The sequence below is a fragment of the Thermobia domestica genome, chromosome 11 (genome assembly GCF_964235325.1).
Source record: "Thermobia domestica chromosome 11, izTheDome1.hap1.1, whole genome shotgun sequence".
In the NCBI taxonomy this organism is placed as follows: domain Eukaryota; kingdom Metazoa; phylum Arthropoda; class Insecta; order Zygentoma; family Lepismatidae; genus Thermobia; species Thermobia domestica.
The window spans coordinates 237,830,689-237,849,408 of record NC_137464.1 but is presented as its reverse complement, the minus strand read 5'-3'; the positions used below and the strand labels follow the sequence as shown (position 1 = coordinate 237,849,408).

Here is an 18,720-nt window from a genome sequence, read left to right as displayed (position 1 = left end):
TGATTTTAAAACCTACAATAAAAATTTAGGAGAGAGAAAAAAAATAATGTTATATAATTCTGAAAATTTAAATAAGTATGCAATCATTTTGAATATCTCTATAAATGTCTTTTTAAAAAAATCAACATATAAATGTCTTTTATATTTTGAAATACTAAAGTATTTCAAAATATTGCTTCCAAATCATTCACTACTTCATCAATTTCCAACAGTCTTACCTTTGTAATAAACTTTACGAAATCTCTTCTAAACGGCAAACGACACTTTAGGAACCAGACTGCTATCACATGATGTGCCAAAGAAACTGTATAATGATTATATTTAAAGGGATTCGTATACGGTAAAGCAATAGCGAATACACTCATATATTGGTCACCAACAAAACTTGCAAATATTTTTGGCAATCGTGTCAGTGCTGCAAAAGAAGAAAAATATATTTAAAAAAGAAGACCATCATGATAAGACGAAAATATACATTTGCTCATTCATATTATTTACACACATACAGCAATAACACTTTCTTTTTATGTTTTAGTTCTTGATGATTGTTAATTCTTGTTTCTTTGTTTAACAATCACGGTTTGATTTGAGTTTCTACTACTGGTTTTCCTTTCTAATTATGTCTTTCACTAATTTTTTGGAAACAGAATTTAACCAGATGTTGTCTACATTGTATTGTTTTGGTAAATTAAAATATACAATTATTCATTAATTCTTGGTATAAAAGGAAAAATGATGACAGAGAAATCTGAGGAATTTAATACAATCTATAACCGTCGGCAGTACAGAGAAACAACTGTATTCTAATGCATCTTTTAATACACAAATTTGAAAATGAAATGAAATCTTTGAGTTTTACGTCCCACGGTTACGCCGGTTAGGCTAAAGGAGACGGTGATTATGAGAAATGAGTGAAATGGTGGAATGAAGAAAGTGGGAGGAAACGGGAGAACCCCGAGAAAACCCACGCACACGGTGTTTGTCCACCACAAAGTTCACTTGGCGGGGGCTGGGATCGAACCCGGGACCCCAAGCACCAGAGGTGAACGCTCTACCACTGAGCCACCGCGGCCCCAATTTAGATCATATTGATTAATGACATTTTAAAATAATGGATATATGAAATGTAAACATGTATCTTATGGTATCTTACGATATGGAAATGAGAATAATCCTGTCTGCGGTAGACTTCCGCATTCAGGAAACTTCTTGTTTTATGTCCTTCAACATAACAGTAAAAAGAATTCAGGTAACACACTAAGGATTCGCTCGATGAGAGAAGACTTAATAATCAAAGTGAAATCAAATGTGTCCAAGTCTAACCACGTCTGACCCTTTGTTTACGTTGAAGTCAGTTTATATACTCAACAGCTCTGGTTTTCACCTGTATGTTTCTTAGTTTCATACTTGTTTTGATACTTTCACTTATGTTTGTTACCTTTTTTTTTTTTTTTATTTTTCAGGGAGCGAGCTTTGGCTGTTTTCTTTCTAGATATTAAATATTATTTTTACATGCATTATAAAATTTAATATACATAGTTTTTTCCAGATTCACTTCTCAGTATTTTGGTTGAAAATATTTTTTTATGTTTTTCACCACAAACTAACTTGGCCGGGGATCGAACTTAGGATCCTACGCACCAGAGGTCTACCACTATGCCACCGTGCCCCTCAAATTCTGACTTTGAGTAACCCTGAAAGGTCTCATGGCTAGAAAAAGTCATTACTGATTTGTTAAATTGACGTTTAGTGTCTCTTTCAGCAGGAAGGCTATGTGAAACATACAGCTACAGCTTAACGTGGGCCCGGAACTACATGAGCTTCCACCGGGAATCGAACCCAAGTTTCCTGCGCCAAAGGTGCGTGCGTTAACCATGTAGCCACGAAGGAACTCGGAATAATATCATTAGTTAGTACGTAGTGATATGTTTATGAACGAAGTACAGCTAAATATGATCACCATAATCTAACTCCTTTCATACGGTCCTGGTTTGATGAAATTATGTGGTAATGTAGAGTTATATTTTCTAGCTATTGAAATTAAATGCAAATGAAATGAAATCTTCAAGTTTTACGTCCCACGGTTATGTCAGTTAGGCTAAAGCAGACAATGATTATGAGAAATGAATGAAATGGTGGAATGAAAAAAATGGGAGAAAATGGAAGAATTCCGAGAAAACCCACGCACACGGCGTTTGTCCATCACAAAGCTCACTTGGCGCGAGCTAAGATCGAACCAAGGACCCGAGGCACCAGAGGTGAACCCTCTACTACTGAGCCACCACGGCCTATTTTCTAGCTATTATTGGTTCTAAGTTAGACTTGGCAAACTTAACAAATGATCCGAATTGTAAAATTACTGTTTTAATTCTTGCGTATACAGTACAACTAAGGTCATTATTTACAGATATTCAAATATATTTAAGTGAAAAGTTACAATTTAATATGTTCCATTTCTACTTTGATTTCGTATAGCTCCATGATCTTTTAAAATATTTTTTTGCGTTTCCACTGTAAACTTAGAGGACATGTTTACAATTTATTTTGTTTAAAAGTAATTTATTTCTCGTAAGATATTTTTTTTATTTCGTTCTTCTACTATTATTTGAACCAAAGATACGATAACGTCTAAAATTCAACAATTCAGGAGTAGAGGGGGCCGGGCTGGCTCACTGGTAGAGCGTTCACCTCTGGTGCATGGGGTCCTTAGTTCGATCCCAGCTTGCGCCAAGTGAGCTTTGTGATGGACAAACACCATGTGCGTGGGTTTACTCGGGATTCTCCCGTTTTCTCCCACTTATTTAATTCATTTCTCCTCATCACCGTCTCCTTTAGCCTAGTCGGCATAATCGTGGGACTCAAAAATTGAAAGATTCAGGAGCAGAGAGAATTTACTGTACCCAAAGTGCTAAAAACAACATTTTACAATATTGTGGTCATAATCAATCACCGTATTCTCTTTTCTTTTATACATAAATAATACTAAGGATGATAAAAGATCCAATTACTCAAACTAACGAGGAATCAATAGCTATTTTCATTTTCAATCTTAAAACGTTATAATACTTACTTGACAAGAATTCCAGTATTGGAATTGCAATGTGCACCGTTGCTGATATCTTGGATAAATTGAGAAGAACTTCCGGCAAGAGCTTGTACATAGCATCCCTCATTTCCAGAGTACATATAGTAAGTGCCATGACACAGGTTCGTGCACAGCGGGAGACAAGGCCAAACTCAAGACATTTGATCAATTGCTGCTGTAGACTTGGTTCCAAATATTGATGGTATGAAGCGAGAGAAGCAAGAACTGGAAACACATGACTATGGAAATCAGACCGCGTGAATTTCGCAGGAGTATTACGAAGCGTCTCCGGTAATCCCAAATTCTTGTCGCTAACCTGAAAAACAAAGGCAACACTGATAAATATTAATCCGGGTTTACAATGGAAATGATAATGACACCATGTATCTCAAAATCATTCGTTTATTTAGTAATACGAGGTGCATTCAAGTTATAACGCTTCCATTTTTTTTTTTAATTAATATTAAAGACTCAGTACAGATAGAAACGTGTTGTTTGTTTTAAAATACGCGAGCACTCGTTGTCAATGCGTGACAGAGATAGCAACACCGTACGGCACACAGAACTCTAGCGGTGTGTGGTGTGACACTGCTTGAAATTCATCACCAGTTGAGTAAGACATGTGATGATAACGTCATGGATGTGTCAAATATGAGTTCGTGGGTGCGACAGTTCAAAGAAGGCAGAACGTCGTGTGACAATAAACCAAGACAATCTCGATCTCGCGCAAGCCGATCTGACAACATGATGATTGAACGACTGGAGAAGTTGTTTTGGAGGATCGCCGAATAAGTGTGGAACACATCGCCTCCAAAGTTGGCACTTTCGTGGGATCTGTGTATACAATCCAGCATAAAGACCTGCAAATGCGAAAAGTGTCCTCCAAGTAGGTGCCGAGTGCTGACGGACGACCACAAAGCTGCGCGCGTGACATATTGTCAGGCAATGTTGACGCGTGGTGATAGTATGAATGGGACTTCCTTTTCATCGACTATGACAATAGATAAGACATGGATCCCGTTTTTCAATCCTGAAGACACTCTCCGTGGTCACACATTCACTAGCCGTGCCGCTATTGCATCAGCGATTTTCCAGTGGTCAAAATAAACTAAAAAAAAAAAAAAAATGTTCACCACGGCCATATGACAGCGTGGCGTCGACGTTGTGAAAAATGTGTACGACTGCAGGGAGATTAAGTCTAGAAGTGTCACAAGTTTCATAGTTTTCATGTGATTAGTTAGTGAAAATATAGGTGGTGCTTTAATATGAATGCATCTCGTACAACAAAAAAGGACAATTTTCTACGAGTAAAACTTTTCTATTAGCAAGCGACAGGTAACTTGCACAGGCAACTATTGCATGTTGTACACTGAGCCTATACTAAGATTGGTTATGGATTTATAGGTTGAGTTTAGTTAATTAAATGAGAGAAGATGTCACATTAAGAAACTGAAGTTGAAAAAATGATTCCTAAAACACCACTTTCCTTCTTATATATTTTTAATTTTGTGTAAGTAACTAAGTAGATCTGTGAGTCTTTTACTTAACTAAACACATACCCTATAAATTTATCAACTATTTCAATATATGCTTCATAGAAGGCCAGAGTACAAACTAGTATGAAACCTGCATTAATACGAAAAGCTTGTTGTTAATATTTTACTTATTTCTGAAACAACTTCAGCTTTCCTTTGTAACTCATTTTAAACAATTTACTGGTAAATATAGCAGCAAACTTTTGTTGAATTTTATCAAGGTTTCTTAATTTTTATTGGAAATTATGCAGCCATGACGAAGAAAGAAAGAAAAAAAAAAAAAACTGTTTCTGGCATACGGATGTATATTTTCCTTTACAAATTTTAAGAATAAAAGTTACTACAAATTCGGCGAAAGAGAAGTTGTTAATAAGACGATAACGCACTGGTTCTTTTATCGTAATCGAAATTTCAGCCACATTAAAATAATACACACTTCATTCGGCCCTTTTACTTTCCTTTATTTTTATCTATCTTGTTATTTAGTCGTCCCTGACGAAGCTACGTTTGCCATAATTCTATTTATTTATATTATATTGTTACCTGGTTGTCCTGCCTACCACGTATTGACAATCTCATTATTTTTTGACATCTGAATATCTTTTTGTATATTTGACAATTATATATTTTTAACTAACTTCTTCTTCAAAATAACCTGGGTTAGTACATATAAAGAAATACTTATTGCCCCAAATATAAGTATATACAACGTACCGTTGTATTAAGACTAAGTTTAAAATCAATTAGGAGCACTTACCATCGAGCATAATGCATTAGCCAGATAATCTATGTCATTACCATGCCGAGATAAAATCAGCGCTTTGTTTTGCATTACTTGGGGCACTTCGCGGAGAATTAAACTCAGTACTTGCCAATCTGAAAAAATAAATAAATAAATAAATAATAAATTAAATTAAATAATAAAGAACAACATAAATAATGCTTTTCTTTTAATATAATATGACGAAAAAAAGAGTATATTTTCCCCAAAAAGAGGATATGAGCTATCTACCAATTAACAACTTAAATTGTTTGTCAATTCTAAAACTGTCTTGTTAGATATAGAATGGTAGGTTTGGTATGAGGATTACAGTAAGCAGTATATACTGAGTAAGAAGAATAGGAGGACATGTTAAAAAACTAGAAAAAAGAGACGATAATTGTAAATGTTGTCATAGCAGTTTATTAAGATTTTCTTTGGATATAATTGTAGTCTGATTTCAAAATAAAGTAAGTTATTCCTGGAAGTATGCACTTTAACAATTTGGCACAAAATGACGGACAAGAAGCTACATTCTACACGAACTTTAATAAAAACTTCTTAAACCAGACTTAATATATTATGCAGGCCAATCTATCTAATTCCTATATGATAACAGTAACTTCTTTATCAGCTATGAGTGTTACACAGGCAGAAAAATACTTTGAAGGCAGTGCAATTAACAAGTATACGAGTATATTTAAAAATGAGAATAGTTCACGTACAACATAAAGAGGCAAATAGACGTTACTATTTCCTTTCGAGGAAGGCAATATCACTTACCTTTCATATTGATAGAGGAGGTTATGCCATAGTCGCTATTAGGACCACAATGGTTGGGTCCCTTGTTTGAAGATTGAAGATGGTCGTGGAACAAATGTCACAGGGACATAATAAAAGTACATAAATAACAGACCATGAGTTGGATTCTTAAAGGACAATTAACTAGATACCGTAGAAATATCAACATGTTTCTGGAGACAGTATTGAACAATCTGTTATCAATTACGCGTAAAAGGTTTTAAATAAGTAGACGAAAAATTAAGACATTCTTAGAAACCGAACCCCATAACTCAAATCCCAACTACAATTTTCTGTAGGTTTAAATTAACTTCTACCGAACCCCATAACTCAAATCCCAACTAAAATTTTCTGTAGGTTTAAATTAACTTCTATCATCGTCATTCACAGTTACTCTTGCTTAAGCTACCAAATACGTTCAAATTACTTCAAATTGATGTCCGATGGACTTAGATATTCATGATCACGAGTTTAAGTTAATAAAGGACACAATTAACAAACTGAAATTTTTTATCCTCTCAATAAAGTAGTAGTATGTTAGTAGTAGTAGTAGTAGTAATGTCATACAAATCACCGCAAGGGATAGAAGTCGTCTATTTAATGAAGTGAAAGGGAAATTACGGATGATCAAATGTGCATCAAACACATTAGTTAAAGTAAAACAAAATCATTTGCGGTTTGGGAAAGAAGTTTTGGTGGTTATATTTACAGTTAACAATTTCCATCAATTCCTTTACGGACGAAAATTTAAGTTCAGTACCGACTTCACACTGGTAAGGTGGAATATGGCGCAAATGCACCTTCATCTATTGACTCACCAAGACTATTACAATAGTTTCTCCTAATATCTAATTATGATGTGAAATTTACTTACATCAAACATGTCAAAATGGCTGACTTTGTCTCGCTTTCGGATGAAATAAGGAACCGAAGAAGGAGTATCGGGTTAATATACATGTCGAATGGTGAGCACACTTTTCTAATTTGAAAAAATATAGCCAGCAATGGAAAATGATTAACGGTTACAGAAAGTACAGTTTTGGGTGAAAGGAGATTGGGCAAGAAAACCAGCAGCCAGAATTGATATGCCATAACACAGAAATGAAAAATGAAACGAAATCTTTGAGTTTTACGTCCCACAGTTATGCCGGTTAGGCTAAAGGAGACAATGATATTGAGAAATGAATGAAATGGTGCAATGAAGAAAGTGGTAGGAAACGGGAGAACCCCGAAAAAACCAAGGGAGCAAGGTGTTTGTCCACCACAGAGCTGGGATCGAACCAGGGACCACAAACACCGGAAGTGAACGCTCTACCACTGAGCCACCGCGCCCCCTGCCATAAAACAGGATATATATTAAAAGTCCATATTTCTTTCTAAATGAGTGCGTAAATATTACTAGTAGTTTAAAAGATATTTATATGCAATCTGAACACATAAAGCTGCAAAAGATGAAAAACATTGCAGAAGCAGAGGTTTGGTAGCTGGATACAAATACGGAAAAAATGAAAAATGAAATCTTTGAGTTTTACGTCCCACGGTTATGCCGGTGAGGCTAAAGGAGACGGTAGTGATGAGTAAAGAATGAAATGGTGGAATGAAGAAAGTGGGAGGAAACGGGAGAACCCCGAGAGAACCCACGCACACGGTGTTTGTCCACCACAAAGTTCACTTGGCGGGGGCTGGGATCGAATGGATACAAATACGGATATGCATAATATTTACCAGAAGCAGGGTTGGCAAAAACCATGGTTTTTATTAAAAAAACCAAATAAACCGGTTTTTTTGGTTTAAACCAGGTTTTTTTGGTTTAAACCAGGTTTTTATGGTTTAAATAATTTGCTCTATATATTCATATCATATACGGACAAAAATAAGTTTGTTTCGCCTTGATGTTATTATGCGACAACCGAGTTATGCTGGAAGGGGTCACATAAGCTTAAAGCGGAATAAAAACCGCTTCTCGAGTTACATCTGAGAGAAATTGTCCTCCATTTGAACTCGGAACCAGGACTAATTGGCCACAAATGCGATACGTCTGCCGACTCACTCACGAAGGAATCCTGATATATATATATATATATATATATATATATATATATATATATATATATATATATATATATATATAAAAAAAACCGTTGTACTGATCTTTACATGCTTCTTAATATAACTGTCAAGAGTCATTTCAGAAGGACAAAAAGATAAACAGTTGCACAAGTGAAACCATTACACAGAATTACATATGAACAATTTCAAAGTACTACGGAGTACAGAAGAACTAATTTAGTTCAAGTTAGTTAATAACGACTTTTATTGGTCCAAATTAAAGAAATACACCGACTTAATCTGCATATCAATAAGAAAAGTGAATAAAGATACGAATTATTTGAGTCCACTTTGGCTCAGACTCATTTATACATAAATAGATACCAAAGATACTTATTTCACTAAATGCCTCTCGTGAGGTCTGTATGACCCCCCCCCTTCCCCTACACACACAAAAAGTACGGCATTTTCGATGTATTTTATCAATAGTAAACATTGAAACGAAACAATATTTAGAATTTTTCTTCGATTGCAATTACATAACAATAATAACTACAAAAAATCACAAAATAAACATTTATAAACTTATAAAAAAAAAAAAAAGTTACTTTTGTAGTATAATCTTTTTGAGTAATGAATGGGGAATTTAGGTCTGAATATAATACGAATAATATACGGGAGTGAAACGTGATAACCCACAAATGTGTGTTCATCAAGCTTTTACAAACACTTACACTTTTACGAACATTTTTTTGTTTTTTGGTTAAAACCAGTTGGTTTTTTTGAAAAAACCAGCTGGTTTAAACCTTGGTTTAAACCATGGTTTAAACCACCTTGGTTTAAACCAGCCAACCCTGACCAGAAGTGTGAAATATGCAATGCAATGATCAACAGCAAATCAAAAGGAGAGTATACTGGTGGACGCCGGAGAAAAATACATGCAGCCGAGTTCATTTAGATTATTTAATTTTCGGTTTTACGCTCTTATTGTTAGTAGATACCTGTTGGAAATGTATCTGGATTTGGTTAGTAAACTATACAAGTTGCAATGATATCGTAACACAAATTGATCAATTTTGCCTTTTTTTTTTTTTTTTTTAATTCCCACGGGTAATAACGGATCTCTTTTCCAAAGTAGTGCTTTCCATAGTACTGTAATACGGGAAAAATCCGGGTGGAGAATGCGGTTCTATACAATCCAGATCGTAATGGGGCGACCAAACATGCACTACAAACAGCCAAAAATTATTATATTAAAAAAAAAACTTGTGAGCCAGCCAGAGTGTCAATAGGAATTCTATGAAGGAATGGGTGGATGCTATAAACTATTTGTTGTGGCACTCGTTCGCTAATTCGGGAACAGACCCTTCTGTTAAACAGTTTTTTCCAGTTTAAGCCCCGTACATGGTAGACATTGGATAAAAAGAGTTTGAAGAATAGAACTTGCAAGGATATAGCTTCAGCAAAATCTGAAGGACTGATGGTATTAAATTTTCGAAGCAGAATTCCAAAATTTATGAAAGGATATATTAAACGAAAAGTGAACACCAATATTTACGAGATTCTAGCAAATGGTACTCTCCAGAGGTTTCATGTGTGCATCACATTAAAAGGTTATTGTTTCTTTGGAGAATAAAGAAAGCAGAAGGAACGAAGTTGGGAGAAAAAAACCATTGAGAAGTTTCGAGTACTTCCAACCTATTAAGTGGCGGGAGACACCCTATCCCAGTAGCAAGAAGATGCCAAAACCACCAGACAGAGATCTGAAACCTCAGAGAGGATCCAGGAAGAACCGGGAATCCTCGACTAAGCAGGTTGGGACGACCAACCAGAGTATCTAACCAGTACGTCTTCTGAGATTGGAGCATATAAAATAAATAAATAATAAAGAAATGGGTAAGAAGTTTGTAGATATAGAATGGTACACTGAGCGTGAGTGCAATAATAAGAAGCATACGCTGAGTAATAGGAAAACGAGGAAGTTTATCATTTAACAAAAGTTCAAATTAAGAAATAATAAAAAAAAAAAAAGATCAACCTAGAAACAGATATAATTGTAACTGATGTTGTTGCAGTTGATTACGATTTTCTTTCGATATAATTATAGCCTCACCTTGAAGTAAAGTACAGTCATGGAAAAATTAATAGCAGCTCTTTGGAACTTTACGCATTTATAAGGATTTCAAAGAAGTTTCTACCTAAATATGCACAAACATGCAATGATATATACACCAAATTAAAGGAAATTTTATATAGAATCCAAATTTACTCACAGTAGTTACGTATCTTTACAACAATGATGATATTCAACAAAATATGACATCAATTGTTGAGCGAAATGAAAGTAAGTGAAGTTAAGTGAAGCATACACAATTGATTTTGGTTCAAGCTAATACTTGATTGGATGTCCACGCTTAATAATAACGTCTTTGCATTGTTGTGTCATGGAGTTTACTAAGTTTTATAGTGTCTGTATTGAAATGCAGTATTGCCAAACATCGTTTATTGTTTGAATTAACTCAGCAGTTCTCGTTGTAGGATGGCTTGTACGAACCTTATCCTTCAAAACACTTCACATAAATTTTCAATTGGGTTTAAGTCGGGCAAATTACCACGCCAACGAAGTTGGATAACATGACGTAAAGACAGCATATAGTCTTTTATAACTCTGGTACGATGACAGGTGGCAGAATCGTCTTGAAAAATAAAGGAACCACCGTTGAATAACCTTGCACATATCATTCTCTTTCAAGAAACTGTTTATAAGTTTGTGCGTTACCAACACCATCACAAATGTGAATTTTACCAGTTCCACTAAAAGAAAAACATCCCCAAATTTTTACACTGGTAGAGTACTTGGAAGTTTTTACAGTACACGCAGGATTAAGTGCTTCACCAGTCATGCGATAAACTCTAGCGCGTGAATTATTACCATAAATGGTTGTTTTCGTCTCATCACTAAACAGAACTTTGCGTCACTGGTCACTTGTGAGTTTTGGACCATTCTACGCACCTTTTACGTTGTTTAGGTGTAAGATATGGCTCCCTGACAGCTCTATGTGAACACAATTCCATTGATTTTAACCTGTTTATCACTATTCACGGGCAAACGTCGACACCAGATGTTTTCCTCCAATTTCTAGCAAGATTTGTTGATGACTTAAGACACAACTATTGCAGTGCATTGTTCTGTCTAGGCGAGGATTTCATTTTTCGACCACATTTGCCAGTTCTTCCACTTTTTATGCACCCGGCTTCCCGAATCTTGGCCAGCTGCCTACTCACTGTACTTTTATGCAGTTGCATAATCCGGGCTATTTCAGCACTAGTTTTGCTACACGTTTTACCCATGTCGATGTCCGATATCAATAATTTATATACGGTAAAAGTAGCACTTTCAAATTTGTCAGTAAAAGTAACACTACTAGAACAACACAATTACGTAACCCAAGGTACCTAAACAATAAGTACGGAAGCAGAAACTATACTGCACATTTGGAACGTGGATTACCTTATTGAGCGCGGACCTCACTGAAAGCAACATTGAGTCATCCATTAAATGAACATTCCTTTCCCACACATTTTGTTGAATATCATCAATTGTTGTAAAGATACGTAACTTCTGTGAGTAGATTTGGATTCTACATAAAATTTCCTTTAATTTGATGTATACATCATTGTATGTTTGTGCATATTTAGGTAGAAACTTCTTTGAGAACCTTACACATGCGTAAAATTCCAAGGAGCTGCTATTAATTTTTCCATGACTGTACAGTTATTCCTGGCAGAAGTGTGTGATTTGACTTTAACTACATGTAACCAGGACATCTTTGACTGGACTACTTACTTGAAATTTTAAGGAAGTGTTATAAAGAAACATAGGTCAGTAGTGTAATGGAATTTTGAGATTCATTCTCAAATCAAGGACCCAATTGCACGGTAATAATAATAATAAATAAAAGAGAACTTTTATACTATTAAAGTAAGTTTTGTAGAAACAATGCCATTAACTGCATCCAAATGCTGGATTTCAAGTGTTTAGAACAACAATGAAAACAAGAATAGCAATGAATATTTTGTTTACATTTAAACATTAAAAGAAACTAGCAGCGTTCACCCCGCTTCGCTGCGGTCACCCCGGAACGCAATAAACTTTGTTACTTAGATAATTTTTACTTTTTCGCTTTCAAGTGATATGATAAAAACCATAGAAGATTGCAGTAAATGTTAACATTATATCGCCTGTCATTTATGTTAACCCGCCCCGCTTCGCTGCGGTCACCCCCGAACGCAATAAACTTTGTTACTTAGATAATTTTTACTTTTTCGCTTTCAAGTGATATGATAAAAACCATTATAACGCCTGTCATTTATGTTAACCCGCCGAGTGACACGGTCATGCGGGTTGCATATAAATACGTTTATTTTTATACCTATGATGAACTAACAAAGGATTTGTACGTAATGGACACCTGAATGGTCAATTATCTCAAGACACTGGTAATTGAAAATTAAAGTGATATGATAAAAACCATCTAGGGTCCAAATCCTAATAACCCCCCAAAAATAAAAGAAATTGGTTCAGCCGTATTAGCGTGATGAGCGGACAAAGGATTTGTACGTTCTCTTTTATATATATAGATAGATTGAACAAAAAATTATGAGACGCTCATAGACATGAAAATTTTCAGTAGTCCATGAAGTCAAAGCTATAGACTCCCGCGAAATTTCAAAATATTATCGAGCTAAAACGACACTAGAAGTGCGGTGAAATTCTACGTATTGACATGAAACTAAAATTCATAAAGACACTAACAAAAAGATAAAGCTAATACTGCAAAGATCAATAATGTATTTATCTCATTTAATTATTATTATTATTTTAAAAAGCTAACCAACACAGTCATAAAACAAGCTAAAAACTTTGTCAAATCAATAAAAATCACTACTCTCATTAAATTTAGTGCGCACAGGTCAATGTTATCCTTCATCCACATATTCAATGAGTGTGTTTGGTAACTCATACATACCCAAACACAACATGGTATTCTAAATTACATTAAAACACCTTAATTAAAGTTCGTTTACATTAAAACACCTTAATTAAAGTTCGTTTTTCTAGTTAACTTGTTCTACGCATATATCTTATTAAAATTTTACATTTAGCCAGTAACTGTAGGCTCTGTTAATGAAACAATCTCTCGTATTCAAATAGGGTACATTCTTTTAATCGCACCATAAGACTGCGTCTCAGTACAAAGACAATACATTTTACTGCTTTTAAGGATACTTTAAGATCAATTAGTGATTACGAGAGAAAAGAAAGCCAGGTACTGTTCTACTTTTTTCTAAGGTTTTATCCCAGAACGTAACTTCATGATTTTCCCATCTACCCTCTCTCTATCTCTTGCTTCCTAGCATCAACACTACAAGCTCAATTCTTATTACTTCACAAAATTCAGTGTAATCATTTACTTATCACTGTATTGCGAGCGGTGATAACAATTAGAAATGATGTAAGTAAAAGGCTAATAGTCACCGCAAGAAACAAACCACATCACTAGGAAATACTTTTGAAGAACATCGTTTCCATCTTCAGCCTAGGCACATTTCGAAAAGGATTTAAACCATAGGAAAGAAATTATGGATAGGTGAAAATGCTTAAAAAGAATTTTAAAAATATGTAAAGTAAAAATCTTCTTGTCACTAGAAATAATCTGGAAGGTAATGAAAAAAGAAAAACAGTAAACAACAGTGAACAGTGACAAGTAAATTGCTATTAACATGTGTCTATTTCTAGTGACAAGAAGACTTTTACTGTCTTCCAGTGTACCACGGAACATTAAGAAACTAGTTCAGAGCATGAAGAATCAAATTCCCCACTAAAACGATAAATAAATGGAATTTTTCTGCTTTTCTTTAATAAATAAATATTTTGATCACCGTTATAACAGTTTTTGTGTTCCTTTGGTGTTAGTGTACGGTGAGCGATTTTCTCCATAAAATATGGCCATAACATGTTATACATTGTCTCATACGGCCCTCGACGCCAGTAAGTTGTCTGTGATTAAGCCCACCCCCGTGTTCCAACTTGCATATACCTGATTTAAATGAAGACTGCAATCGTTTTGAACATGTATATAAATCAATAAAAATCTTACGTATTTGAAACTACTGTGGGCAAATTATACACCACTCAAATGACTTAAATAATTCACTTGCCTATGTAATTAACTGTAGATTTTGTCTTATACAACATCGCTGCTGACTAAAAAAGTAAATACAAGAACAGACAATCAATCAAAGAAAGTACTATTGGAAAGAAATTTGAATTAAAATAAATTGTGAAACGTCACACAACGATTAATTCTGCTCTAAAATCTAACGTAGACTCAACTCCACGTAAATACAGTCAAAATTGTAAAGCTGGTGAAGAATATTGCAAGGTTTCCCATGTGCTCCCAACACTACATGCTGGCTGTAAACACACTTCAGACGTCGTCGACCATCATCAACAATCGTCAAATGACGAAGATCAACGTAGTCAGCCGACATTTTAGGATAAAAGAAGACGGAACACCGTAAAAGGTATCAATCTCCACCGATTGATCATCCACCATTCTCTAAGACGCATGGTCATTGAGAGGCACTACCTTTACCTTGGCCGCAAGAGCCTTGACTCCTATCGCCCTAAGACGCATGGTCACTGAGCTCCTACAAATTTACCAGAAATCATCAAGTTATTTAGAGAAATTTATATTTTTATCGGTAACATTATTACTATTGTATACAAAAAGAAACTTTTACAATAAAAGGTGATCGTAAAGTCTAAACTCCCATATATCTTATAGCTCTACCCTAACAAAAGATAAAAATTTCACAATATAGAGTCGCTACATCCTTGATTTGGGCATTTCTTGCGAATCTTACTACATCCTGATTTACTTATTTATCAACTACTTTCTGTTGAACGTTTATTATTACCTCTTACCTTTCTCTTTAGTGAGGCAAGTGATGACTAGTTTGCAAGCAAGCGTAAGAGACAAATGTGTAACTGTACACACTGGATATGGCGTCGGTGCTGGACTAACAGGTGGAGGTGAGCCTGAGCTTCCTGGCCTTTCCCCATGTTTATGATCCACTGCTAGATACGGACTGTAACGCAATTTTGAAGGATTTTCTGGGTCAGGGAAACCAAGATGATACAGCGAATTGGCACGTATTTGCAGAAAACATTCAAAAATCTGGAAAGAGACGATTATAAGTAAATTAAGTAATATGTGAATTATACAGATAGTTATCAGGTTATGTAATGATAGAAGTGAGTTAGGTGAATGTTAATCTGTATTTCTCTGTTTCACGAGGCAAATACTAGGATGATGCCACTAAATATAAAAGATCGTAGCGTAATAACTTTAAAATGCCCTTCCTATATTCGCTCAGCGGTTGTAAGAATGTGGCATTAAATTTTCGGTTCCATAGGCCATAGAGTTAGTTAGTTGGATAGTTTTTTTTTTTTTTTTTAAAAAAAAAAAAAAAAAAAAAAAGAAGTTCCTAGTTAAATCAGGGTGTCTACTAAAAGTCCAAAATGAAATTTCGTAACTTTTTCGTGAACTTTTCTTTACCAAATCATAAAATTTCATAACACTCTCAAGAGCGAATTTGGGTGCGAATTAGGCCGAATTTTCATCCATGTGATAGAACCGTGGTTTGCTTACGATTTGATAGCGTCCAAAGTCGACCACAGACATTTCTGGTGGTGAATTTTGACGTTTTATAGAACAAACTTTTCAAATTTGTATTTACATTTGTACGAATATATATAAATCATGACTCTAAAGCTAAATTTCTTGACTTTCATGACCGTTTTCTGATTTCGTGACTTTTCCATGACTTTCGTGACCGATAGACACCCTGTAAAATATCTTGAACAGCTTTGTATGGAACTTGGTTTTAAATAAATAGATAAATGAGTAGTGATGTGAGGTGGAAAATTTTCCGCGGAAAATTTTCCAATTCAGAAAATTTTCCGGAAAATTTTCCGCTATATTTTTCCGGAAAATTTTCCGTTCTAAAAAAGTATCAGTAATCAAGTAACAATTCCTCAGCAATCATAAAATTGGTTGAATTCATTTACAGAAATGTTAAAAAGTGAAATATCGTTTAAAGAATCTGAAAATTGTCATGGCTCAGACAATTTTCAGTACTACTTAGGAACAAGTTAAACAATTTTTCATGAATCGAAATATTTTCTGTCTTGTATGGAAAAATTGAAGAACTTTTTCTGAGTCGGAAAATTTTCATCATTTTGAAGAAAAAAGTAAAAAAACTTTTTGTGAATCGGAAAGTTTTATTGCTCTGTAGAAGCAAAAGAAAGGAATTTTTATGAATCGGAAAATTTTCATCACGATGTAGAAACAAATGAAAACTTTTCATAATCCAGACAATTTTGGATATTATGTATAGTTATGTTAGGTGGAAAATTTTTCACTATATTTAACTGCTCATTCAGCTACAAAATTGAATTTCTGTAGAGGAAAGTTAGTCAGCAACAAATTATAATTTTCCAATTAGCTTTCGGGAACCGGAAAATTTTCTAATATTTCAAGTTGGGAAGTAATATTTTACACAGTGTTTCTCTCTCTCTCTTCATCTGCGAGCTCCTTCGTTGCTAAGCGCTTAGCATACGCACCTTTGGCATGGAAGACCTGGCTTAGATTCCCAGCGGAAGCTCATGTAGTTTGGATTCCACGTTAATCAGTTGGTCCCGTCTTATATAGTCTCGCTGCTGAAAGGGACGTTAAACTCAAAATCAACTCAATTCAACTCCTCTCTCTCTCTCTCTCTCTCTGTGTGTGTGTGTGCAAAGTGAAGAGAACACACATTGAGTTCCTAGAGTACAAATATCCCATTCTATTATTTAAAATTTCAATCTATTAAAAGTCATGCATATTTCCGATTCATAAAAAAACATATTCCACTTATTCCTACATCGTTGTTTAGCCGTAAAATTTATTGGTAATAAATATTGTCTTAAAAAGTTTCGTGAAGCGAAAATCTAACGATTCTTCATTTCAAGAATGTTTCAAAAACTTCAATGCGTTCTTCCCTCAGAATCCACCTTTGATCTTACAATATTAGATTTCGACAGTTTAATACGCATAAGACGGTTTTCTCATAGTTTTACTACTTTTATAGATTTACATACTGCAACATTTATAAATAAGTAGATATAATATAAAGTTCATACTGTAAATTTTTGACTACCCAAAATTCAAATTTAAGTAACTCATGAAGCAAATATTGGCCATTTTCTGGAAACAAACATTTATTTATTTATTCATATATTCATTCAGAAGAGAAAGTGAAATATAACTAATAAGGAAGCTGATTTGTGTAGTTGTTCTTCCAATAAAATAATAAAAGAAACATAAAAAGCAGCACTATTAGCGCTACGTTCTAAAAGCATGTTCCCTGCACTCGATGTATGTTCCCTGCACTTTACACACAGACACACACACACACAGAGAGAGAGAGAGAGAGAGAGAGAGAGAGTATATTTTTACTTCTCTTACACCAAACACCACTATACACCAAACATCACTATACATAATATCCAAAATTGTCCGGATTATGAAGTTTTTTCATTTGTTTCTACATTGTGATGAAAATTTTCCGATTCATAAAAATTTGTTTCTTTTGCTTCTACAGAGCAATAAAACTTTCCGATTCACAAATAGTTGTTTTACTTTTTGCTTCAAAATGATGAAAATTTTCCGACTCAAAAAAAGTTCTTCAATTTTTCCATACAAGACAGAAAATATTTCGATTCATGAAACATTGTTTCACTTGTTCCTACATGGTATTGAAAATTGTCTGAGCCATGAAAATTTTCAGATTCTTTAAACGATCTTTCACTTTATAACATTTCTATACAAAATTTCAATCAATTTTATGAATACTAAGGAACTGTTACTTGATCACTGATATTTGTTAAGTACAGAAAATTTTCTCGAAAAAAATCAAAGAAAATTTTCCACCTCACATCACGGCTAAACAATGACGTAGGAATAAGTGGAGTATGTTTTTATTTTCGGAAAATTTTCATCACTGCTTACGAGTGTTAAACACAATAAAATCATTTTCTGAAGATTATGAAGATTATTTTCTGTTACAAAAATAATCTTCATAAAGGAACTTTTATGTAGTTATTTCATTACATAGGCAGGCCTACATGGGAAAAAGTAGTGGAATTTTCTGTTTCTGAAATTGATAAATTCACAAAGGTTTCTTTTCAATTTCTTGTTACATTTTAAATATTGGAATGGGATATTTTTTTCTCTACGAACTCGATGTATGTTTCCTGCACTTTACACACACACACACACACACACACACACACACAGAGAGAGAGAGAGAGAGAGAGAGAGAGAGAGAGAGAGAGAGAAAGAGAGAAAGAAAGAGAAACACTGTATATTTTTACTTCCCAA

At 34.4% G+C, this 18,720-nt stretch overlaps 1 protein-coding gene across 2 annotated transcripts in view; it reads right to left on the bottom strand.

Moving 5' to 3' along the window:
- The window catches only part of gig (TSC complex subunit tuberin), a 121,428-nt gene that overhangs the window by 59,996 nt on the left and 42,712 nt on the right, over nt 1–18,720 (bottom strand). For both annotated transcript variants that reach the window (XM_081731841.1, XM_081731840.1), the window contains exons 13-16: nt 15,222–15,474; nt 5,378–5,496; nt 3,071–3,401; nt 219–415 (exon numbers count right to left, since the gene is read on the bottom strand). In XM_081731841.1, the coding sequence (XP_081587967.1) occupies nt 219–415; nt 3,071–3,401; nt 5,378–5,496; nt 15,222–15,474 (900 nt within the window). The remainder of the gene's footprint in view (nt 1–218; nt 416–3,070; nt 3,402–5,377; nt 5,497–15,221; nt 15,475–18,720) is intronic.